We start from the raw sequence: 25,201 nt of genomic DNA, 5'->3' as shown, positions 1-25,201 counted from the left end.
TCTTTTAAGGTTTCTTTCATGTTTTCACCCATATTGCCTTCTGCTCATCTACCAAACTTGTTTAAGTTTCCCTGCTTCTTTAACAAGATAATAATTAAACAAACAAACAAGCAAGCAAAAGACTTGTCCTCAACACACTGCTTGTTCTTCAAACTCTTTCCCCATCGCTATTCTCCTTTTCATCATTAAAAAGAAAAAAAGAGCTGTTTATGTTTGGTGCATTAATTTGCTCATATTCTACTCACTCAGCCCACTAGAATCTGACTTTAGTCATTACCACTAACAAACTGCTTTCCTTCCAAGCCATCTAGCAGCTTCCAGCTTGCCAGTCCAACTGCGTCTCTTTAGCCATGATGACAACTTTTCTCTCTGCAGTTTTTGACACTGTAGTATTGATCTCATCCTTCTTGAAATGTTTTTCTACTCTTAGTTTCTGTATCATGGCACTCATAATTTCTTGTCTTTCTCTGACTATTGAACTTCATTGGGGAAGTGAGGAAGTGTCTTATATTTGAGGTAACCATATATTTGGGCGTATCTGGTAATTTCTTTATCCATTTACATTCACTTGACAAATATTTTTGAGTGACAACAAAATGCCAGCACTGGATATGTAGTGGAGAGTAAAACAGATATGGTCTTTCTGAAGTCCAGGGTTTCAACCTTGTATTTGTTATCTGTTGCTACTGTGTAACAAATTACCTCAAATTTAGTGGCTTAAAACAATACACATCTGTTATCTCATAGTTTTTATGAATCAGGCATCTGGGCATGGCTTAGCCCTGCCCTTTGCTTCAGGGTCTCTCATAAGTGCTGCAGTCATGGTGTCGGTCAGGGCTAGAGTCTCATCTGAAGTCATGACTGGGGAGGAAATCTGCTTCCAAGCTCATGTTGATTTTGGCAAGATTTATTTCCTTGGAGAGTGTTGGACTCAGGGTCTCAGATCCTTGCTGGTTGTTGACAAGAGGCCACCCTTAGTTCCTTTCCATGTGGGCCTCTCTATATATAGCAGCTTGTTTGATCAGAGCCAGCAAGGAAGAGAATCAATAGAATTGGGTAGCAAGATGGAAGTTATAACCTCAGGTAATGTATCCATGGAAGTGGTATCCTGTTTTTTTTTTAGTTTTTTTTTTAATTGAAGTATAGTTGATGTACAATATTATATAAGTTACAGGTGATTCACAATTTTTAAAGGTTATACTCTATTTATAGTTATTATAAAATATTGGCTATATTCCCTGTGTTGTACATTATGGTGTCCCATTAATTTTCTTGTATTCTAATGGTTAGAATCAAGTCAAAGATCCAACCCATGTTCAAGTGGAAGAGATTACACAGAGCAGAACTACCCAGAAACAGAGATTCACTGGTGGCCATCTTAGAGTCCGCCTGTCACAAACCTCTTAATGTTTTTCTCTTAGACCTTCCAGCCACCTCAATTTCTAGTGCTCTCAAATTGAGCTCAGTACTCCCCCCTTGCCCAGACCTGCTTCTCATCCTGTATTCTGTGTCTTGGTCAGCAGCCTTATATCTATCCAGTCATCTAGTCCGGAAGCCCAGAGATCATTTTCAATACCTCCTCCTGAGATTTAATGGATCACTAGGCTCTGTGAGTCTTTCACATCATTCTCTACTTAACATTCACACTGATGTGGCTTTAGTTCAGCCATGGATCATTATATTAACCTTCTAACCTTCAGTCCTTCTCATAGTAACCAGAGTTACCTTTTTATAGTCTGGCCTCTACTTACTTTTCCAGGCTTCTTGCCCTCCACTCTTTGCTGTTGACCTTATGCCTTAGGCATAGGCCACTCGATATTTCCTGAACCCACCATTGCATGTTCGTGCCTCTACATTTGGTCCTACAGTTACTTCTTCCTGGGTTCCCTTCTCCCTACTTCTTCCTCTAGAAATCTCTTATATACATGCTTCCAAACCTAACTGAAAAATCACCTCTTCCATAAAACTTTTCTCAGTTTTCTCCCTGCCTGCTAACTCCCTCACTCAGAATTAACCAATAATACCTGTGTGCTCTCTCAGCCCTTTAATCACACCACTGTTATAAGACTGTTGTTGGGTAGTTTGCTTTCTGCAGTTTCATAGTTGGTTGTTAAGGTACTTCTCTTTTAAAATGCCAAAGGGTAGGGTCTAGATCTTATTCTTCTCTGGATCCAAAGTGCCAACCTCTGGAACAGTGATTCACAGTCTTGGCTGCATTTGGAATTACTTGGGGACCTTTGAACTCCACTGAGTTCTGGACCCACCCCCCGAGGCGACGATATGATTGGTCTCAGATGCAGCCTGGGATATTAGCATTTTTAAAAGCTCCATGATTCTAACGTATAGGTAACATTGAAAGCCTCTGCTTCTAGTTGAAGGAACCAAGTCTCTGGGAGAATGAAAGGATGAGAAAATGTTAAACATTTAATGAATAGGAAGACTTTAAAACTAGAGTTAAAGTTGAGTTTTAAAAAATCATACACACATAATTCAAATAAAATATGACATAGCTAAAGTAATCAAAATGATCTCTAAATAGATCATCAGTGAACTGGAGGAATATGTATTTTTGTGGTAATGAGGGGAAAACTAGAAATGTAAAAGAGAATAAAACTGTAGTCTCTCAAAATCCAACACTTTAATTTTTGTGCATATGAAGTAAGTGATAAAATGAAATAAAGAACCACCTGGAATTGTTAGCATTTTCCTTTTGGTTTAGCCCTAAAGTGTGTGTGTGTGTGTGTGTGTAAGATATAACTTACTTGCCAGTTCCTCTGATTTCCTCCTTTATTTTCTAGGAATATTTTGAAAACAATTGCCCTGGGTCAGACGTTGTCCTTGTGTATATGTGGGACAGCCATCACCAGCCAGTATTTGGCAGAAAGATACAAGGTGAATACCCCCATGCTTCAGAGCTTTATCAACTATTGCTTGCTGTTTCTAATTTATACAGTGATGCTGGCATTTCAATCAGGTATGTCAAATGTTGGAATTACCTTTTCAACAAATTATCTTCATAAAAATTTTTGGCTCTTGACGTTCAAAAAATAAAATATGGGGCAAAACCAAGAACAGGAAACTACTGCTGTTTTTATAAAAGTTATTAGAAAAGTATGACACCTTTGAATTCTATGAAATTGGTGACTAGAGGTTTGTGTATAACTCTCTGAAATTGTTGATTAAAATAAGTAGCACCAAACTGTAATGTAGGAGTTGACTAAAAAAAAAAAAAAGTGTAAATGCCATTACAAGTTAGGTCTTCTTTTTTTCCCCCCATGGTTGATAAATTTAAAAGACAGTATTAGAAACACTTAAAAAGTCAAGAACCTCACTGTCCAAAATATGTATTTACAGCTAAGTGGAGAATGCTAAATGGACCACCAATTGCACGTATTGATAGATCAAGTCTATGTTGTGAGAGAAACAAAACAAGGAATTGGCAAGGAATTAACATCTTATCACTGGCTGGTTAAGTTGTTTTAGAATCATTGTAGAATTATCATTTCTAGCTAACTACTTGTAAATGGGAAAAACTAGGCTAACATTATTGCACCAGGTATCATTTTAATTGCTTAACTCATTGAAGCCTCCTAACAAATCAAGTGAGTATTATTATTATCTCCACTTTATAGATGAGTAAGCTGAGGCATGTAGTACTTAGATAACTTGCTGTAAGTCATGCAGGTGGAGCCAGATTTCAACCTAGGCAACCTGCCCCAGAGCCCATGCACTCACCACCATGCTGTATTAGGGGCTTCTTGTCATGATAAGAGCCATCCTTCCCACAAAAGAAGAGTATGGTATTATAAAAAAAAAATTAAATAAGATTGAATTCAAGAGTGTAAAGACAATGGGTAACCCAGACTGACTGGTAGGGTGCAATACTCCCATTTTCATCACATTTAAAGCATATAATAAAATCAGTGTGGTATTTGCTAATCGTCTTTTAATATGAACCTTAATACATCAATGGTATTTCTATGTGTCAGGATAAATAATTTATTTTGAAAGAAAATGGAAACCAGTTGTGGGAAGGGGTAAAGAGATATCTTAAGGGGAAAGCTCCAAATTTGGCAAGAACTTTAGGAGTTGGAAATAGAACTGGTACATGGTTAATAGCCCCAGACGTTTCTCCTCTATGTAAGCATTGGCCTTTAGGAAGTCAGTGTGATTCATAAGTATATCAGTGAAGTCCTCCTAAGGGATTGTTACTAGATGCCTTCCATGCCATATCATCTTGAGGAAGACAAACTGTGTTTTCAGGATGTTCCTGCTGATTGGGATTTCATGATAATTATTTGGCTACGATTCTCACTACCTTTATTTCCTTGCAGGTTATCTTACCCATAAAGCCTTCTTGTATATGTGCCAACTCTATATCTCCTTGTGATGCTAGATTCTACAAAGGAATGAATCACAGTTAACTTGAATAAATAGAATTTAGGGGATAAAAGGTGTTTCTTCAATGGTGCCACTAAATCTTTTCTCCATACTTACCACTGGCTTAATTTTCTCTTGAAAGCACATCTTTTCCAAAAGAATGACCACATGCAGAGTTTTCTTTGAAGAAGCTCATGAATAGAGGTTAAATAACCAATGAATTCATAAGAAAACATTTCATTTCCTAGGGATCTGGATGTTATATTTCTGTTGCAGTAGGAAAGGGAATTTAACCACTTTTACTTCCTTTCTCTTTGGTGTTTTCATTGAACACTTGGTCTATGATGACACCTTAGCTTGGGCCTCATACTAGAAAAAAAATCTGACTGCTGAGCTGTTGCAGGAGTTTGGGTTATGAGTAATGGAAATTAGGAGGGTCCACGTTCAAAATACATAGTAAACCCTTGCTTTGACTCTTTATCTCTAAATTAACATGCATGGAATCATTTCAAGTACATGTACTAATCTAGATTTCTTTCAACCAGGTAGTGATAACCTTTTATACATCTTGAAAAAGAAATGGTGGAAGTACATCCTGCTTGGACTAGCAGATGTAGAAGCTAATTACCTGATTGTCAGAGCATACCAGTACACAACTCTAACCAGTGTCCAGGTAAGAAGGAGTCCTCTTACCAGTTTAGGTTTTATAGCTTTAAGAGAAGAATCTGAGCTCATATGTGCTCACCTAATTTTATTAAGAACCTGTTTACTTGAAGAAAACCTAAGCACAGGTGGATGCTATCTGTTTTCCAGTGGAGCATATGTGCTAATGAGTAAGGCTTCCTGGAATTACTGAAAACGTGTACAAGTTAATCAGTTCCCAAACTGCTAATGCTATAGTAGAATAGAACAGTTGCTACGAAAATAAACATAAATATTTAGTTGGCAATGGATGCTGTGATGTTGGCAAGAGTTCTGTTTTATGTGTTGCTTAAACATGGCATATAAAGTGGATATACCATTGTGCTATAGAAAAGTTGGAGGTTTGCAAGTAAAGTGGATATTCAAGACAAAAGAACAATTAGAAGGAACCTATGAGACATCTTGGGTAGAGATGGTAGCCAAAAGTAAAACTTATATCTCTATTCCTTTTCTAGGTTTATTCTCACTGGATTGAAAGAAAAATGTTTCTACATAGCAGTACTTTTTAACCTGGTGGAGTTGAGGAAGATTGTTTAAGTTGTCTTAATGTTAGGGAGTTTCCTGGTGGCCTAGTGGTTAGGATTATCAGCTTTCACTGCTGTAGCCTGGTTCTATCCCTGGTTGGGGAACCGAGATCCCACAAGCTGTGTCATGCAGCCAAAAACAAAAAGAAAAGAGTTGTCTTAATGTTAGCAAACTGTGTGATGTATCATAACACTGACTCCCCATAGCTAACAACAAAATGTGCTATAAATGGAGATGAAAGTAAGATAGATTCCAATACCAGGTTTAGAACTCACAGTTTACTGAATTTAAGACTTTTGATGCATCACTTTCTTTTGTTTTGGCCGCATAGCACGACTTGTGGTATCTTAGTTCCTCAACCAGGGAGAGATTGAACCTGCACCCTCAGCAGTGTAAGCATGGAGTCTTAACCACTGGACCACCAAGGAATTCCTGATACATCACTTTTTTATATAAAACAGAGGTGGTCTTATCTCCAAACTTTAGGAACAGGGAAAAACTGAAGTGAGATTAGATTTATTTTAAGAGAAGGATTAATGAAAACAGTATTTTTCCAATGTGAATATGCATTAAATTCTATTATTACCAGAATGCCTTTTTCTCTCTCTCTCTCTCTCTTTTTTGAGTTGCAACTTCTTATGTTTCTTTTCTTTCTGTTTTTTTTTTTAACATCCTTATTGGAGTACAATTGCTTTACAATGGTGTGTTAGTTTCTGCTTTATAACAAAGTGAATCAGTTATACGTATCTCATTGTAGTTTTGATTTGCATTTCTCTAATGATTAATGATGTTGAGCATTCTTTCATGTGTTTGTTGGCAATCTGTATATCTTCTTTAGAGAAATGTCTATTTAGGTCTTCTGCCCATTTTTGGATTGGGTTGTTTGTTTTTTTTTTGTTATTGAGCTGCATGAGCTGCTTGTAAATTTTGGAGATTAATCCTTTGTCAGTTGCTTCATTTGCAACAAATATTTTCTCCCATTCTGAGGGTTGTCTTTTGGTCTTATTTATGGTTTCCTTTGCTGTGCAAAAGCTTTGAAGTTACATTAGGTCCCATTTGTTTATTTTTGTTTTTACTTCCATTTCTCTAGAAGGTGGGTCAAAAAGGATCTTGCTGTGATTTATGTCATAGAGTGTTCTGCCTATGTTTTCCTCCAAGAGTTTGATAGTGTCTGGCCTTACATTTAGGTCTTTAATCCATTTTGAGTTTATTTTTGTGTATGGTGTTAGGGAGTGTTCTAATTTCATACTTTTATATGTACCTGTCCAGTTTTCCCAGCATCACTTATTGAAGAGGCTGTCTTTCCTCCACTGTATATTCTTGCCTCTTTTATCAAAGATAAGGTGACCATATGTGCGTGGGTTTATCTCTGGGCTCTCTATCCTGTTCCATTGATCTATCTTTCTGTTTTTGTGCCAGTACCATACTGTCTTGATTACTGTAGCTTTGTAGTATAGTCTGAAGTCAGGGAGCCTGATTGCTCCAGCTCCATTTTTCGTTCTCAAGATTGCTTTGGCTATTCAGGGTCTTTTGTGTTTCCCTACAAATTGTGAAATATTTTGTTCTACTTCTGTGAAAAATGCCAGTGGTAGTTTGATAGGGATTGCATTGAATCTGTAGATTGCTTTGGGTAGTACAGTCATTTTCACAATATTGATTCTTCCCATCCAAGAACATGGTATATCTCTCCATCTATTTGTATCATCTTTAATTTCTTTCATCAGTGATTTATAATTTTCTGCATACAGGTCTTTTGTCTCATTAGGTAGGTTTATTCCTAGATATTTTATTCTTTTTGTTGCAATGGTAAATTAGAGTGTTTTCTTAATTTCACTTTCAAATTTTTCATCATTAGTGTATAAGAATGCCAGAGATTTCTGTGCATTAATTTTGTATCCTTCTACTTTACCAAATTCATTGCTTAGCTCTAATAGTTTTCTGGTAGCATCTTTAGGATTATCTATGTATAGTATCATGACATCTGCAAACAGTGACAGCTTTACTTCTTTTCTGATTTGGATTCCTTTTATTTCTTTCTCTTCTCTGATTGCTGTGGCTAAAACTTCCAAAACTATGGTGAATAAGAGTGGTGACAGTGGGCAACCTTGTCTTGTTCCTGATCTTAGTGGAAATGGTTTCAGTATTTCACCACTGAGGATGATGTTGGCTGTGGGTTTGTCATATATGGCCTTTATTATGTTGAGGAAAATTCCCTCTATGCCTACTTTCTGCAGGGTTTTTATCATAAATGGGTGTTGAATTTTGTCGAAAGCTTTCTTTGCATCTGTTGGAAGATCATATGGTTTTTCTCCTTCAATTTGTTAATATGGTGTATCACGTTGATTGATTTGCATACATTGAAGAATCCTTGCATTCCTGGAGTAAACCCCTCTTGATCATGGTGTATGATCCTTTTAATGTGCTGTTGGATTCTGTTTACTAGTATTTTGTTGAGGATTTTTGCATCTATGTTCATCGGTGATATTGGCCTGTAGTTTTCTCTCTTTGTGACATCTTTGTCTGGTTTTGGTATCAGGGTAATGGTGGCCTCGTAGAATGAGTTTGGGAGTGTTCCTCCCTCTGCTATATTTTGGAAGAGTTTGAGAAGGATAGGTGCTAGCTTTTCTCTAAATGTTTAATAGAATTTGCCTGTGAAGCCATCTGGTCCTGGGCTTTTGTTAGTTGGAAGATTTTTAATCACAGTTTCAATTTCATTATATCTTCTTCTTGGATCAATCCCTTGATCATTATGTAGTGTCCTTCTTTGTCTCTTGTAATAGTCTTTATTTTAAAGCCTATTTTGTCTGATATGAGAATTGCTACTCCAGCTTTCTTCTGATTTCCATTTGTATGGAATATCTTTTTCCATCCTCTCACTTTCAGTCTGTATGTGTCCCTAGGTCTGAAGTGGGTCTCTTGTAGACCGCATATATATGGTTCTTGTTTTTGTATCCATTCAGCCAGTCTATGTGTTTTGGTTGGAGCATTTAATCCATTTACATTTAAGGTAATTATCGATATGTATGTTCCTATTCCCATTTTATTAATTGTTTTGGGTTTGTTATTGTAGGTCTTTTCCTTCTCTTGTGTTTCTTGCGTAGAGAAGTTCCTTTAGTATTTGTTGTAAAGCTGGTTTGGTGGTGCTGAACTCTCTCAGCTTTTACTTATCTGTAAAGGTATTAACTTCTCCATCAAATCTGAATGAGATCCTTGTTGGGTAGAGTGATCTTGGTTGTAGGTTTTTCTCCTTCATCACTTTAAATATGTCCTGCCACTCCCTTCTGGCTTGCAGAGTTTCTGCAGAAAGATCAGCTGTTATCCTTATGGGGATTCCCTTGTATATTATTTGTTGTTTTTCCCTTGCTGCTTTTAATATGTTTTCTTTGTATTTAATTTTTGACAGTTTGAATAATACATGCCTTGGTGTGTTTCTCCTTGGATTTATCCTGTATGGAACTCTCTGTGCTTCCTGGACTTGATTATTTCCTTTCCCATATTAGGGAAGTTTTCAACTATAATCTCTTCAAATATTTTCTCAGTCCCTTTCTTTTTCTCTTCTTCTTCTGGGACCCCTATAATTCGAATGTTGGTTCGTTTAATGTTGTCTCAGAGGTCTCTGAGACTGTCCTCAGTTCTTTTCATTCTTTCTTTATTTTGCTCTGTAGTAGTTATTTCTACTCTTTTATATTCCAGGTCACTTATCCGTTCTGCCTCAGTTATTCTGCTATTGATCCTTTCTAGAGTATTTTTAATTCATTTATTGTATTGTTCATCATTGCTTGTTTCCTCTTTAGTTCTTCTAGGCCCTTGTTAAAGGTTTCTTGCATTTTCTCTATTCTATTTACAAGATTTTGGATCATCTTTACTATCATTATTCTGAATTGCTTTTCAGGTGGACTGCCTATTTCCTCTTCATTTGTTAGGTCTGGTGGGTTTTTACCTTGCTCCTTCATCTGCCGTGTGTTTTTATGTCTTTTCTTTTTGCTTATCTTACCGTGTTTGGGGTCTCCTTTTCCTAGGCTGCAGGTTTGTAGTTCCCGTTGTTTTTGGTGTCTGTCCCCAGTGGCTAAGTTTGGTTTGTGTAGGTTTTCTGGTGGAGGGGACTAGTGCCTGTGTTCTGGTTGATGAGGCTGGATCTTATCTTTTTGGTGGGCAGGTCCATGTCTGGTGGTGTGTTTTGGGGTGTCTGTGGCCTTATTATGATTTTAGGCAGCCTGCTAATGGATGGGGCTGGGTTTCTGTCTTGCTAGTTGTTTGGCATAGGGTGTCCAGCACTGTAGCTTGCTGGTCGTTGAGTGAAGCTGGGTGTTGGTGTTGAGATGGAGATCTCTGGGAGATTTTCATCGTTTGATATTATGTGGAGCTGGGAGGTCTCTTGTGGACCAGTGTCCTGAAGTTGGCTTTCCCACCTTAGTGGTACAGCCCTGACGCCTAGCTGGAGCACCAAGAGCCTGTCCTCCACACGTCTCAGAATAAAAGGGAGAAAAAATAGAAAGAAAGAAAGAGGATAAAATAAAATAAAGTTATTAAAATAAAAAATTATCAAGAAAAAAATTTTTTAAGTAAAAAAAACCCAAAAAACGGACGGATAGAACCCTAGGACAAATGGTGGAAGCAAAGCTATACAGACAAAATCTCACACAGAAGCATCCACATACCCACTCACAAAAAGAGGAAAAGGGGAAAAAATAATAAATCTTCCTCCCAAAGTCCACATCCTCAATTTGGGATGATTCGTTGTCTATTCAGGCATTCCAGAGATGCAGGGTACATCACGTTGATTGTGGAGCTTTAATCCGCTGCTTCTGAGGCTGCTGGGAGAAATTTCCCTTTCTCTTCTTTGTTCGCACGGCTCCCTGGGTTCAGCTTTGGATTTGGCCTCGCCTCTGCTTGTAGGTCGCCTGAGGGCGTCTGTTCTTCGCTCAGACAGGACGGGGTTAAAGGAGCAGCTGATTCGGGGGCTCTGGCTCACTCAGGCCGGGGAGAGGGAGGGGTACGGATGCGGGGCGAGCCTGCGGCGGCACAGGCCGGCGTGACGTTGCACCAGCCTGAGGTGCGCCGTGTGTTCTCCCGGGGAAGTTGTCCCTGGATCACGGGACCCTGGCAGTGGCGGGCTGCACAGGCTCCCGGGAGGAGAGGTGTAGACGGTGAACTGTGCTCGCACACAGGCTTCTTGGTGGCAGCAGCAGCAGCCTTAGCGTCTCATGCCCGTCTCTGGGGTCCGCGCTGATAGACGCGTCTGGCGCCCGTCTCTGGAGCTCCTTTAAGCAGCGCTCTTAATCCCCTCTTCTCGCGCACCAGGAAACAAAGAGGCAAGAAAATGTCTCTTGTCTCTTCGGCAGCTCCAGAATTTTCCCGGACTCCCTCCCGGCTAGCTGTGGTGCACTAGCCCCCTTCAGGCTGTGTTCACGCCGCCAACCCCAGTCCTCTCCCTGCATCCGACAGAAGCCCGAGCCTCAGCTCCCAGCCCCCGCCCATCTGGTGGGTGAGCAGACAAGCCTCTCGGGCTGGTGTGTGCCTGAGGGCACCGATCCTCTGTGTGGGAATCTCTCCACTTTGCCCTCCACACCCCTGTTGCTGTGCTCTCCTCCATGGCTCTGAAACTTCCCCCTCCGCCACCTGCAGTCTCCGCCCGCGAAGTGGCTTCTAGTGTGTGGAAAACTTTCCTCCTTCACAGCTCCCTCCCACTGGTCCCTATTCTTTTGTCTCTGTTTTTACTTTTTTCTTTTGCCCTACCCAGGTACGTGGGGAGTTTCTTGCCTTTTGGGAGGTCTGAGGTCTTCTGCCAGCGTTCAGTCAGTGTTCTATAGGAGCAGTTGTGTGGATGCATTTCTGATGTATCTGTGGGGAGGAAGGTGATCTCTGCGTCTTACTCTTCTGCCATCTTCTCAAATTTCCAGAATGCCTTTTAATATTGTGCTAAGCATTTTCCTCAGCAAATCTCTTGGGTTTTGACTGGCATGGGTTAAAAAGCCAAGATAGGAAATATTTGTTAAGGCAGACATCATAGGAGGCACGTGAAAAACCCAGAATTTCATAAAAATTAAAACCAGGAGTTCCCTAGAAGATACAGTTCATTACAAATAGTATTAAGTGTACTTTCAGCAATGAATAATGAGTATAAGTATATAGAAAATGGCATTTTTCTAGTCACATCTACCCTCATAATCTCACACACAGTTTAATTACTTGATTACAATTTGCAGAAACTTTGATCTCTGACTAATGACTATTAGAAGTTTTGAATTGGTACAAGGTCTAAACACAGCTAAACAAAACACTGACAGCTGGGTTATTGTGACTAAAGGTCATGCCTTAAACTAATCTCAAACAATTTCTTTCATCTTAGCCTCTTAGAAAAACCTAAGCATTTTGTCGTCAAAAGTTATGTACTGGGCTTCCCTGGTGGCACAGTGGTTGAGAGTCCGCCTGCTGATGCAGGGGACACGGGTTCATGCCCCGGTCCGGGAAGATCCCACATGCCGCGGAGTGGCTAGGCCCGTGAGCCATGGCCGCTGAGCCTGCGCATCCGGAGCCTGTGCTCCACAACGGGAGAGGCCACAACAGTGAGAGGCCCGCGTACAGCAAAAAACAACAACAACAACAACAACAACAAAAAGTTATGTACTTATGGTCCTAGCAAGCCCTATGATAAAAAGCACATCTAACAACTAGAGGTGCTTCCAGCAGTAGAGAGTGCCTCTCATTGGAATTCTTCAAGCGGATTCTCTCCTTGAGTATGTCTCTGGCCTGGTTAATCTGAAAGGGTGGAAGCTATTTACTGATTGATTGATTGATCACCACACGTGACATATGGGATCTTAGTTCCCTGACCAGGGATCGAAACTGCATCCCCTGCAGTGGAAGCTTGGAGTCCTAACCTCTGGACCACTGGGGAATTCCCCTTGAAAAGGTGGAAGTTTAGATTGGATGGTCTTTGAACCTCCTTCTTAAGGATTCCTTCAAAGATTCTGTAATTGCAAATAGTAATGTAGTAGTTCTTGATGTGGCCATTGACATTGCTGGCCTAGGTTTCTACTCATGTCTCTTCTCACTTCACTGCCACATCTACACATTCCCTACCCACAGGGGGCTGCTCTCTCTTATGTTGCTCTATTCTTTCTAGAATGAATCCTTTTCGAAGCCCCTTCTCTAAGGCCTAATTCAATTTCACTTTCTATTCTATACTCCACTGTATCTCTAATAAAGTCTAATTCATGTTTATATCCATGCCTTCTCCTCATTCCACGTTCTTACTTAGTTCCTTGCTTACTGTGACTGTACAATAATTTTTAAAGATTAAATTAAATAGGGAGGCTCTTAGAACTGCAAGCATCAAACAGAAGGCATCTGTCACCAAACACACATTTTGAAAAGATCCAATGTAGATAAATGACTGAATGTGATAGATATCAGATTAGAAGTCATGGAATTTTAGAGTGGGAATGTACCTGTGAGATCATTTGGTCTGACCTCTTGATTTCATATTTTGACTCAAAGGGTGACTAGCTAGAGATCACACAGCTGGTCAATGGTAGGTCTGGGGCCTGAGGCCTTGGGAGCTCTTAGCAAATGTAGGTGCATCCCTTATATGGCTACTCATTGCCCACCAAAAATTGTTAAAAATAGAGCAGATTTAAGTTTGACTTTAAGACACAATTTGAGGATAGCAAGTCTCCTGTAATAGTTTTTAGAGTGACTTTTTCTGCTTTTTTTTGTTTAAGAAATGTAGTTTAGACTTTGTTACTTCATTTTGGCTGGATTCTATTGTTGTCTTCCAGGACAAGCTATTATCATTTGCATTGTTTAATGGTTTGTTATTCAGGCAGGCTCAATAAAGCACTTAAGAGATTGGAGTTCTGCAGCTGGAATAAATAACACAAGGCAAGGTGCCCATTCCTATACTTGACATTGCAGTGAAAGGCGATCAGTAAACAACTGTGGACAGGATCAAACAGGCTGTTGGAGATTTTGGGGCCTGCCTTGTCCAAGACTAAAGAGATACAGAGCAAATCAGGGACAAGGTTAAAAAAAGAACAGGATGAGCAATCAAAAAAACATCATCAGAACATTATTAGTAAAAGGAATATATTTTAGCCTTGAATGCACTTTACCAAGTTTGTGACTTTAAGAATCCAGTGAATGAGATCTCTTTTTCTTTTATCTTACAAAGATTTTGGATTTACTATAATTTTGGCACTCTTAATCCCCCTGCCTTTCAGACTGGAAATATCAGGGGTGTAGCAAGTATTTTCTTGACCCAGGACCAACAGGTGATGGAGGAGTATATGATGAAGATGAGCAAGAGTATTTGCTGTGAGCAAGCATCTGTCTTATATGGTGGGGTTGGACACTTTGTCAGGGAGGTGGTGTCTGTTTGCTGTCTCATAATAACCTGTACTTTTCTGTGGCTCTTAGCCCAATTACATTTAAATATTGGTTGTGTGATTCTTCTGTGTCTGTCTAGCCTTCTGTATACTCCTCTTTGTGTCTCTCTTGTTCTCCTCTATATTCCAGCTCCTCTCATAATGTCTCCCGCATATCACATACTTAAATATTTGTTGACTGAGTGAATGGGCACATGTCTACTGGACTTAAGGATAAACACAGGTGGGAGTGTAGAGGTAAACTGCATAGGCTGTTGGGCAGAATTCCTGGGTTCATCAACTGGCTCCAACACTTTTATTTATTTATTTATTTATGGCTGTGTTGGGTCTTTGTTGCTACATGTGGGCTTTCTCTAGTTGCAGTGAGTGGGGGCTACTCTTCGTTGCGGTGCATGTGCTTCTCATTGCGGTTGCTTCTCTTGTTGCACAGCACAGGCTCTAGGCACGCGGGCTCAGTAGTTGTGGTGCACAGTCTTAGTTGTTCCACGGCATTGGGATCTTCCCGGACCAGGGCTCGAACCCGTGTCCCCTGCATTGGCAGGTGGATTCTTAACCACTGTGCCACCAGGGAAGTCCTCCACCACTTTTAACTATGTGAATTTGGGCAACTCATTTAACCTTTCTGTGCCTTTGTTTTCCTCGTGTGTAAAATGGAGATTGCAGTTCTAACCTCATAGAATTGTTGTGAGGATTAAATGAGTTAATCCAGGTAAAGCATTTATTACAGGGCTGGCAATAATAAATGCTCAATAAACACTGACTCCTGTTATTACTTAATCATCTTTTATCTGAGAGATGTTTTAAGCCGTCTGTTTCTCCTTCCATGCAGCTTTTGGATTGCTTTGGGATTCCTGTGTTGATGGCTCTCTCGTGGTTTATTCTTTATGCAAGATACAGAGTGATCCACTTCATCGCTGTAGCTGTCTGTCTGTTGGGCGTAGGAACTATGGTTGGTGCAGACATATTAGCAGGGAGGGAAGACAATTCAGGTGAGACTGTGTTACTTGTTTCTGATTTAGTCACAGAAAATGTCTTGCTTATATCCTCACTTTTATTGTGCAAAGATAAAGTAAAAGGCAGAGAATGTGTCCTGATTAACTATCTTTAAAATTTTACTTTTAGATTTGCTTGCTTCTGGTACTATAACCATTTCCACAAAGCAGTCTTTATGTTTCTACCGGCCCTGAGTCCTTGCTGTGTTTTGTCACACTAAATAGTTTGTTTTGTGTCATGAGAGAGAAGTTTCTTTATATATTTGCAATAATCTTTTTTTGGCCCATACATTTGGATTAGTTACTTGAAATCCTACTGTAGATTCTTGGTTTTTGTTTTCATCAAAAAGGAGACTTTGTGTTCACTGAATGATCTCTTTTTTCAGTTACTCTGTAGATGAGAACATTTTGATATTCTTTATGTCAAGGTTCAGATAGTTGATAATGTAAAATCTAAATAAGGTCTATGATTTCACCCAAGATACAAGTGACTTCAGTGTCTCCTTTGATTGAGAAAGTTACCTTTCTTACCTAGCTTCCTTCCCTATAGTTTTCAATGAATTCCCATCAATAATTTCCATTAATTTCTAATGTCATAGAATCATTTTCTTAGGCCTTACATTATGGCATACACCACCATCTTCCAATGTGTTAGTCTCCTGAGGATCCAAAATAAGAAAAATGAAAGCAGAATTGTGCCAGAAAGTGAGACGGGCAAGAGTCTTTAAACTTCTAAAAATCAGGAATTCTTCTTCTGTAAAATCTTACTTAAATAAATATGAGCCAGATAAACTCCTGGAAGCAAGCTGGAGAGTTTTCCCTAGTGACAAATGTATTCTTTTTTGTGGCTTATCTCCTTATAGGTAGTGATGTACTGATTGGTGACATCTTGGTCCTTCTTGGGGCTTCCCTCTATGCTGTTTCTAATGTGTGTGAAGAATACATCGTGAAGAAGCTGAGCAGACAGGAGTTTTTAGGAATGGTGGGCTTGTTTGGAACAATTATCAGTGGCATACAACTGTAAGATTCTAAACTTATCCTTAAAAACAATATAAGCAAATATGTCATAGATGATTACTTTCCAGCTACTAATATTCATTGTTTATTTGGCCCAAATTCACATTTGAAATCAGTAACTTGCTAAATATCTATTAGAAGATTTTTGAAACATCAAGAATTATGCCTCATTTTCTTATACATGTGATGCTTGATTACTGCTTATAATGTGGTAGACTTTATATTACCAATGAAGACTCTCTTTTTCAATTATTCCTAGAAAATATTAACTTCCTGTTCAAAGGGAACACATAGTGTCATGTTTTCCTTCTGTAGTTGACTACTGTAGAGTGCTTCTAAGGGTGTCAAACATGTGTTTATGGACTCCTCTGGGTTTTATTCTTTGTCATTTTAATTAAAGATAGTTATTTTTATTCTCTAAGAAAAATTCAGAAGTCAACATAATTAATCACCATGGTGAAGTACTTAAAGCTTGAAGCAATTTAATTGCTTATAAAATAGTGAAAATTAGTATAAAGATCTCTCTGTGACCTCTTGTTTTAATCACAGATTGATTGTGGAATATAAGGATATTGCCAGCATTCACTGGGACTGGAAAATTGGTATGTACATACATAATAATTCTTGTTAGTCTTTCCCCTAACTGACACACATCAAGAAATAAATACTTCATTTTAGTAATATTATTTAGACATTTTTATATAAAATCACAGAGTAATTTAGTACACAGAGAACTATAGTGGTTTACATTGAGTTTTCTCTGAGAACTTGTAAATAAACCCCCCCATAAAAGTTAATCCTTAATCTTTACCTTCAGGAATAGCCTTTCTTTACTAGGAATTCTGAAAAAGACTGACCTTTGGTCATACTAACTTTCAACTAGATCTGTATCTCGAGTCCTCAGACTTTTTGTGAAGGTTGTCTGCTTGATGTAATTTGTGAAGTATTAACCTGAATAATCTGATGGTGTGTAATCACCACCACGTTCCATTGCTACTCTCATCTGATAGGAAAGATTTGAACCTTATTTAATGATGCGTGGAAAGAAATTAAGTACTACATGAAGTGTCATTGAAATTCATTTACCATGCTTGAATGATTTCATTCAAGTAAATAACTTAGATTGCCTCTGTGTGTGTGTGTGTGTGTTGAGCGAGGTTGGAGAAGTGGTTGTGAAGCAAAGATAACTGCTATAAGTATTTATCTCTTAGCACCCACCTGACTAGCTCTTATGAGATGAACAAAAGATAATGGGCCTAACGACTATCCTTGATACCCTAAAAATACTTTACTTTGATTCAACCACACAAATCATGTCCAACCATGATGCCTTTTATCATTGGCATCTCTCTGCCCTGGGCAGGTGGATAACAGCTGTTGACTTACACCATAAGCAAGATTCTATGGCCTCGATCATCTAACACTCTGTTGAATTTTTTAAGTTCTTCATCATATCTTGTTGTTATTTTTTTCCTGAGAGCTTTGTATGTCTCATTTGCAATGCTTACTGTTAACAAGGGGCTTTGTGGATGGTATGTTAAAGGATCAGGGCATTTTATATATCAGTCAAGCTTTAAAAGCGCAGCGCCTTTAACTTTTGGTTTCTTCCTATAACATTAGCTATTCCATTTTTTTCACAGCCCTGCTGTTTGTAGCATTTGCCCTCTGTATGTTTTGCCTGTACAGCTTCATGCCACTGGTGATTAAAGTCACTAGTGCCACTTCTGTCAACCTGGGCATCCTGACAGCTGACCTCTACAGTCTCTTCTTTGGACTCTTTCTGTTTGGCTATAAGGTGAGCAAATAGATCTTGTTCAAATCAGAACACTTTTTTTGGTTTAAAAGAAGTAATGGGTTTCTTTAAGATTTTAGATCCAAAAATGAAACCTTCTCATCTTCTTGGCAAGAATTTCTTTGGACACTCTCACTCCAGGCAAATAGCATGTTAGTGTTATTATAAGAGTCTTGCTTTGAGAACTACTGCCTTAGAAATCCATCTTTCTGGGACTTCCCTGGTGGCTCAGTGGTTAAGAATCTGCCCGCCAATGCGGGTGACACGGGTTTGAACCCTGGTCCAGGAAGATCTCATATGCCGCGGAGCAACTAAGCCCGTGTGCCTCAACTACTGAGCCTGTGCTCTAGAGCCCGTGAGCTACAACTACTGAGCCCGTGAGCCACAACTACTGAAGCCCGTGCACCTAGAGCCCGTGCTCTGCAACAAGAGAAGCCACTGCAATGAGAAGCCTGTGCGCCACAATGAAGAGTAGCCCCTGCTTGCTGCAACTAGAGAAAGCCAACGTGCAGCAATGAAAACCCAAAACAGCCAAAAATAAATAAATTTATTTTAAAAAAAAAGAAATCCATCTTTCCATAGTAGAAAGCTTGTTGACTTGGCTGCTATTACAGTCATTTGAACAAATAGTTAGAATGTCGGCTGTTGCTTGATAATTTTGGTTTTAGCTGGGGATAGCAACTCTATTTCTTTATCCATGTAAAATTTTGTATCTGGGTGGAAATTGCTTGGCACTGATTTACACTGTTCCCAGGAATTGGCCAGGAACTCACAATGCCTAGTTCAGTGTGTTCTCAGAAATTTCTGCTTAAGAAGCATAAACCATTTTTGCTTTTACATGTCACAGGAACCAGCTGTTATCTTCACAAACTTGCTGGTTAAGGTATTCCTGAACTAAGACTGAAGAAGTATTTATAGCTTTTTGGTGGCATCATTAAAAAATAACAAATGTCAAAGTGAATGAGGGAAGTAATCCTGACAACCCTAGATTTCTTTTTCTATGATAGCAATCATTAAGGGGTACAAAGGGGGCCTTAAAAGTGAGTTAAAAAAAAAAAGTAAGTTAGCTGTTCTGCGGTGATGTTCTTGCATTTCACATGGCCACCACTAGGGGACCATGGTGTTTTATTCTGCAGTTCAAGGCCAGTTGACAGCTACCCATACCCAGAGAAAGCTTGAGAGCTCTGCAGTATAACATTTGGCCCCGCTTACCTGTGCTTTTTTTTTTTTTTTTAACTAAACATATTGAGGTAACTTTAGTAGTTTAACTTTTACTTTTCCCTCATTAGTAAAATAATGTCCAAGGAGGAAGTAAGGTTAAAGAAATAAAAGCTTCAAAGTGAAAGTACACTTGTCGCTACCTATTATAAGCTCCCTTAATGTAGATATTTGCTTTTTAACTGTATTAACTTCAATGAGAAAAAGCCTTGTGTGTCATTTTTTTTGGCCACATTACAATATTATTCTCAAAAGTGGAACATGCAAACTATAAGTTCCTTTGCAGTTCTTTTGCTTTATGTTTCTTTGTCCCTGCATGTCTAGCAGCTCACTCATAACTCATATCAGATTTTATTCTTTTTAGTCAAAGGCTGTTTCAAGACTTGTAGAGTAAAGAGGAGGTCTGCTATGATCTTCAGAGTAAATTACAGAGGTGGGAAATCACTCAGAGCATAAAGACGATATCTAGGACCTTAGAAGAAATTTTTAAAGACAGAATCATAAGTTCAATATGTCACTAATTAAAAAAAAAGTATAGTATCTAAAATAACTTTGGCTCTGATATTTTGAAACACAGTTGAAAAAGACATTAAACAATTTCTGTATTCATTGGTGTCAGACTCTGCCTCCTCTGGATTGATCTTGAGTAAATACTCACTGAACAGAGTAGCCACAAGAAATTTCCTGTATAGATCCAGACACAAAGGGTAAAATTTAAAAAACAGCCTCTGATTCAGGAGACTTATTATCTCACTCCTTCAGAGTCTTTCTCTTCTAATAAAGGTGTCTCCATTTAATCATGTGCCTTCTTAAGAGGAACAAGATACTTTTTTCTTATAAACATTTAAAACCACCAAACCAAACAGGACATGTTTTGAATAAGTTACTTAGGTTTTCCCACAGGTAACAGTGAACATTCTATTGGAGAGCATGATTGACCTTCATGATACTGACTTTAAAAGTTTAGGGTAGGGCTTCCCTGGTGGCGCAGTGGTTGAAAGTCCGCCTGCCGATGCAGGGGACACGGGTTTGTGCCCCGGTCCGGGAAGATCCCACATGCTGCAGAGCGGCTGGGCCCGTGAGCCATGGCCATTGAGCCTGCGCGTCCGGAGCCTGTGCCCCGCAACGGGAGAGGCCACAGAAGTGAGAGGCCCTTGTACCGCAAAAAAAAAAAAAAAGTTTAGGGTACTCTAAATAGCTTTAACTCCCTTTAATCTTTTCTGAATCATTTCCCCCCCCCAAAAAACATTTATTCAATACCAGCTATGTGCTGGGTGCTGTGCTGAGATTGGATCCAAGAATGAAACCTGTGGAGGAAATTAGTTTGGCTGCTGCTCCGGGTGACATTATCACTGGCTTTGTATCATCACTGAATCCAGTGGAGGCCTTCCAGCGTTGGGGAGGGCTGTGGCTATTCCATTCCTTAAAAAGTTCTAACGGTTTAAGGTTAAGAAGTAATTGAGCATCTATGAAACATTAACATGTTGAAGCCAATGGTGACCCATAGAAGCCCACACCTGGAGATGACTGTAATCTACTTAATACTCATTTCAAAACCCATTTCATTTTTTCCTTCTACCTTTGGGAGTATATCTTTTTTGTTTAAATTAATTTATTTTATTCATTTATTTTTGGCTGTATTGGGTCTTTGTTGCTGCGTGCAGGCTGTTCTCTAGTTGCAGCCAGTGGGGGCTACTCTTCATTGTGGTGCGTGGGCTTCTCATTGCGGTGGCTTCTCTTGTTGCAAAGCACAGGCTCTAGGAGCGTGGGCTTCAGTAGATGTAGCACGCGAGCTCAGTAGTTGTGGCTCATGGGCTCTAGAGCGCAGGCTCAGTAGTTGTGGCGCATGGGCGTAGTTGCGGCACACGGGCGTAGTTGCTCTGTGGCATGTGGGATCCTCCCAGACCAGGGCTCAAACCCATGTCCCCTGCATTGGCAGGCGGATTTCCAACCACTGTACCACCAGGGAAGCCTGGGAGTGTGTCTTACTTTTTCTTCTCTCTCATCTTCTTTCTCTTCTTCTCCAAACCATTCTGTTTTCTTATTGTTTCACACCAGTGTTGTAAGCTGTGCCTAGGGTCTGAATCTGGGTCTCTCATGGTACCATGCTAAACTTTTAGTCTCTCCACTAAGTAAGTGGGACTAGTTGTGAGGTGGGATGCAGTTGGGTTATCACAGAGAAAGGCAAAAGTCCATTTCCTAAAGATCCAAGAATCCAGTTGGCTGATGTGGTGGGTGATGTGGGCAGAGCTCACACATTCACCAGTACACACACACGGGACAGTTTTGGTCATTAGCATCTCCTTGGGCAACTTTCAGGAAAAAAATTTATGAGAAGGTAACCCTCAAAGCTCCGTTGACAAAAGGCAGCAGCAAAGCTGTGTATGTGAGGGAGCACTGTCCATAGCCAATTATCTCCTCCTAGTTTTCAGGACTCTACATCCTCTCTTTCACCGTCATCATGGTGGGGTTCATTCTGTACTGCTCCACCCCGACACGCACTGCAGAACCGGCTGAAAGCAGCATGCCACCAGTCACCAGCATTGGAATTGACAACCTGGGACTGAAGCTTGAGGAGAACCTCCAGGAAGCCCACTCTGCAGTCTTGTAGCTGGAGAAGAAGGCACACACATACACCTGGGGTTTCCTGGGAAGCTGGAAGCTGTCACCTGGATAAAGCAGAGCCTACTGCCTTGGGATACTTGGAAAAGTATCAGACTCAGAGTGAATACTCTAGCATTGGATTGGATCCAGTGGTTAGATTTTACAAAGCAATACAAAATAATGTATCAAAAGTAGAAATTCCAAAATAGGGCAGAAGCCAAGGCCAGAATTGTGTTTCTGTGTGTTTGAGGGCCAATACCTATTAGTGTCAGGGAGACAAGGAATGGGGCCCACACTGGGGTCTTAGAGGTACAAGTAGGAAAGCAGGATTGGATAGATACCTGGGTGTGAGCCAGCCTCAGGACAGAGCCTGAAAGCAGGCTGTCCAGGCTGGGCTGAGTAGTCAGGAGGAGGGGCAGCCCAGGATGGTTTTGGAGTAGGTTTCCTCATTTGGAGGCATCTGAGTTTTGTTCTGCTGAGGCAGTTATTGTCCTTCTATAAGTCCTGTGGCCTTTAGGCCACTAGATGAGGTCTGGTGACTGATTGCACATGTTGGGAACATGGGTGGGGCAGTACTTGAGTAATCCTGAGATACAACTGTGAGTACCATAGAAGCCGTAAAGTAAAGTACAGTAAACCAAGGAACCTTCTCCCAATTGTTATTATGCCACTTCTTAGCAAATAATGTGCCATGAGATTTTATGATACTTCTTCAATACAGAGTGTTAATATGTAGCATCATTATGATATCAACTACTAGTATGCCACTTTACAAAAACTCTGTATGTAAACTTTTTTAGGTAAAAATATAATAAAGGAATTGAGGGTAAGTGTTCATATTATTAAAAAATTTTGATTTCATGGAAATATATTTACTGTGTGGTTGTTTTGATTACCTAATTCCCCTTGTGGATTTTAAATGACTTAATATATTCAAGCTTTCCTCATATCCAGCTATTCAGAATCATGTCTTCTTAAGACGAAGCAAACTTATCTATTTGGGGCTCTGCCAGAATGGAGGGGAAATCAGAGTAAGCTCCCAGATCATTTGCTGGAATAAACATTTAAAATTTTTGAATTACCTTAATGGGTTTTTAAAAAAACCTTTTTGAGTGAAATAACCTTTCATTTCCTGCAGCCAATTAAAACTGATGTTTGGTTTTCACTCCTTACCATTAACAACTGTCAGTGAGTGGAAAAAAGATTATGTTAAAATGTTTGGCCTTTTGGAGAAGACTTCCAGTTTGATTAATACACTGATTATTTCTTAAAATATCTTGCTTAATAATAAACCTGTATAAATAGGGATAGTGGTGAAGTAGAGAATCTCATGTGACAATATCCCACATGTCTGTCGAGGCTAAGCTCAAATGTCATCTCTACTATGAAGGCTTTTTTAGGCCATCTGGGCTGGGTCCCCCACCTCCTCTAGGTTCCCAGGGCCCTTGCTTGTTCACATCTTCCTCGTAGCACTTTTTGAATTGAGGTGTTGCTATTTACCTGCCTCTCCTCACCATGGGTTGAGCTCTTCCAGGTCAACAGCCTTTTATCATCTTTCTAGTCCTTTGGTCATCTTACTTCTTGAGTGATTATTAAATGAATTTTGTCTTTGGTCTCACTTCAGAATGTTTAAGGGGAGATATTGATCTAAAGTGAGGCCTTTTATGCAGATACATGTCTATAGGGAGTAAGTTATCCTACCCTACTCTCTTTCTACCCATCACCCTTAATCCTGGTGTTTCTCCTTGCTTGCTCCCTTTGGAAAGGGCAGAGGAGTTCCAATCTGGGCATCCCAAATTAAAACTCAGAATAGTGTTCCAAAGAAGCAATGCTATGAATGACATTCAGCAACTAAATAATAGTACTGCAAGGCTGTGCAAGGTTTAAGGAAGTTGTGAAGACTGTCAGTTTAACCAGCCTGCGTAATACCACTTTCATGGAAGATGTGTTTTCAAACATCTGACTTACACACAAGCTTCTTATTTATTTATTTGTTTGTTTATTTGTTTGTTTGTTTGTTTGTTTATGGCTGCATTGGGTCTTTGTTGCTGCTCACGGGCTTTCCTCTAGTTGTGGCGAGCAGGGGCCACTCTTCATTGCAGTGCACAGGCTTCTCACTGCGGTGGCTTCTCTTGTTGAGGAGCACGGGCTCTAGGTGCGTGGGCTTCAGTAGTTGTGGTGCACGGGCTCAGTAGTTGTGGCTCGTGGGCTCTAGAGCGCAGGCTCAGTAGTTGCGGCTCACAGGCTTAGTTGCTCCATGGAATGTGGGTTCCCGGACCAGGGCTCGAACCCGTGTCCCCTGCATTGGCAGGTGGATCCTTAACCACTGGCCACCAGGGAAGCCCGACACACAAGCTTTTGAAACACAACACGTTCTTAAGTTGAAAACCTCCTATAAATTCTTTCTCAGCCTATTAGAGCAATATTGATTTTTCTATATTTTTTGGAGATATTTGTGCCATTAAAAAAAATCCTGCTGAATAATATAATAGAGTTGCTAGGTCATTCCCTAATGTTGAATAGGGGTAATAAATTGTGCAATTGGACTGTGGTAACACTGTAAGAAGAGAGGGCTTTGCTGGCGCCATTTTCGTTATCTGCATTTTGAATCTAGGTTCTCTTTTGTGGATGAGTAGTTAACATTTCTCACCTTTCTGATACCAATGTCTCACAGAGAATTGGTATGTAAGATCAGTATTTCCAGCAGGTGGCGCTTTAACAATTATAAAAAAAGACCTGTGACATAATCTTTCATTTTGTAGTGCCTCCATAACATTCTGTTAAATCAAAGTGTTTTGTTTTAAGAGAGGGCATTATGATGACTGTCCTCAGCAGGGATTGCCTTTGATTAACAATTGAAGAATGCAGGTGTCAGAAAAGTTGAAATATCCTTTGCAGGTCACATAGTTTGGTGGCTAAAGTGAATACAAGATCCAGGATTCCCTTCAGTTTAGTTGGCAGCCTGAAGTTCCCACTGCTTCTTGAAACTGAGTTCTGAGGGGGCCGTAGTCCCTGTGGAATGCACCTCCAGTGAGAGGAACTGGGAAGATTTTCCTGTAAAAACTAGTTTGATGGTGCAGTTTTCTCTGCGGCTCTGGAGCCTGCCCTTTTAAGAAGCTGTCGACATGCATCTCTGTGAGGTCTTCTGTATGCCTAGTCACGATTCTCTTTTCTGTCATTATTATGGTGATGTACCATTTTCATCCACATTTAATCACTTAGTATCTGGATATATCCTCAGCCCTCAAAAGATACCAATAAATCAGGGAAATGCAGCAAATAGCCACTTAGCTTATTAAAAGGCAAGAGATTTATAAGGAAATTAGGTAATGCTGAACATGCAGTTCTTCAATAGTATTTTTATAAAGAGTGTTTTGAGAAGTCTGTCTATGTATATGTGGAATATCAAGAGGAGTAAATCCTCTTTAGGATAGCAAAATTTTACCTGTAGGATTTAATGTCCCAAAGTTTCTTCCCCCAATGCTTTCTCCATACACTTTATTCCTGGTTTAAATATTGCCCTCTTTAGAAATCTTAAAGTGCAGACACTTCTGGAGAAGAAAATTGGAAAGGGGAGAGAAATG

General features: G+C 39.8%; 1 protein-coding gene across 5 annotated transcripts in view; it reads left to right on the top strand.

Annotated features, from left to right (window-relative positions):
* SLC35F2 (solute carrier family 35 member F2) overlaps nt 1-25,201 on the top strand; it is a 121,831-nt gene that overhangs the window by 29,824 nt on the left and 66,806 nt on the right. For 3 of the 5 annotated variants that reach the window (XR_009532957.1, XM_060103391.1, XM_060103392.1), the window contains exons 2-7: nt 2,799-2,974; nt 4,926-5,053; nt 14,824-14,983; nt 15,850-16,006; nt 16,553-16,605; nt 17,644-17,798. Coding sequence is in view for 4 of the 5 variants with exons in the window: in XM_060103391.1 (XP_059959374.1) it covers nt 2,799-2,974; nt 4,926-5,053; nt 14,824-14,983; nt 15,850-16,006; nt 16,553-16,605; nt 17,644-17,798 (829 nt within the window). In the remaining variant the exon portion in view is untranslated. Of the gene's footprint in view, nt 1-2,798; nt 2,975-4,925; nt 5,054-14,823; nt 14,984-15,849; nt 16,007-16,552; nt 16,606-17,643; nt 17,799-21,438; nt 22,448-25,201 lie in introns of those variants that run through there. The other 2 variants (XM_060103390.1, XM_060103393.1) reach the window with 2 other exon arrangements.

Source organism: Mesoplodon densirostris, chromosome 7, assembly GCF_025265405.1.
Source record: "Mesoplodon densirostris isolate mMesDen1 chromosome 7, mMesDen1 primary haplotype, whole genome shotgun sequence".
Taxonomy (NCBI): domain Eukaryota; kingdom Metazoa; phylum Chordata; class Mammalia; order Artiodactyla; family Ziphiidae; genus Mesoplodon; species Mesoplodon densirostris.
This window is presented reverse-complemented; position numbering and strand designations above follow the sequence as displayed.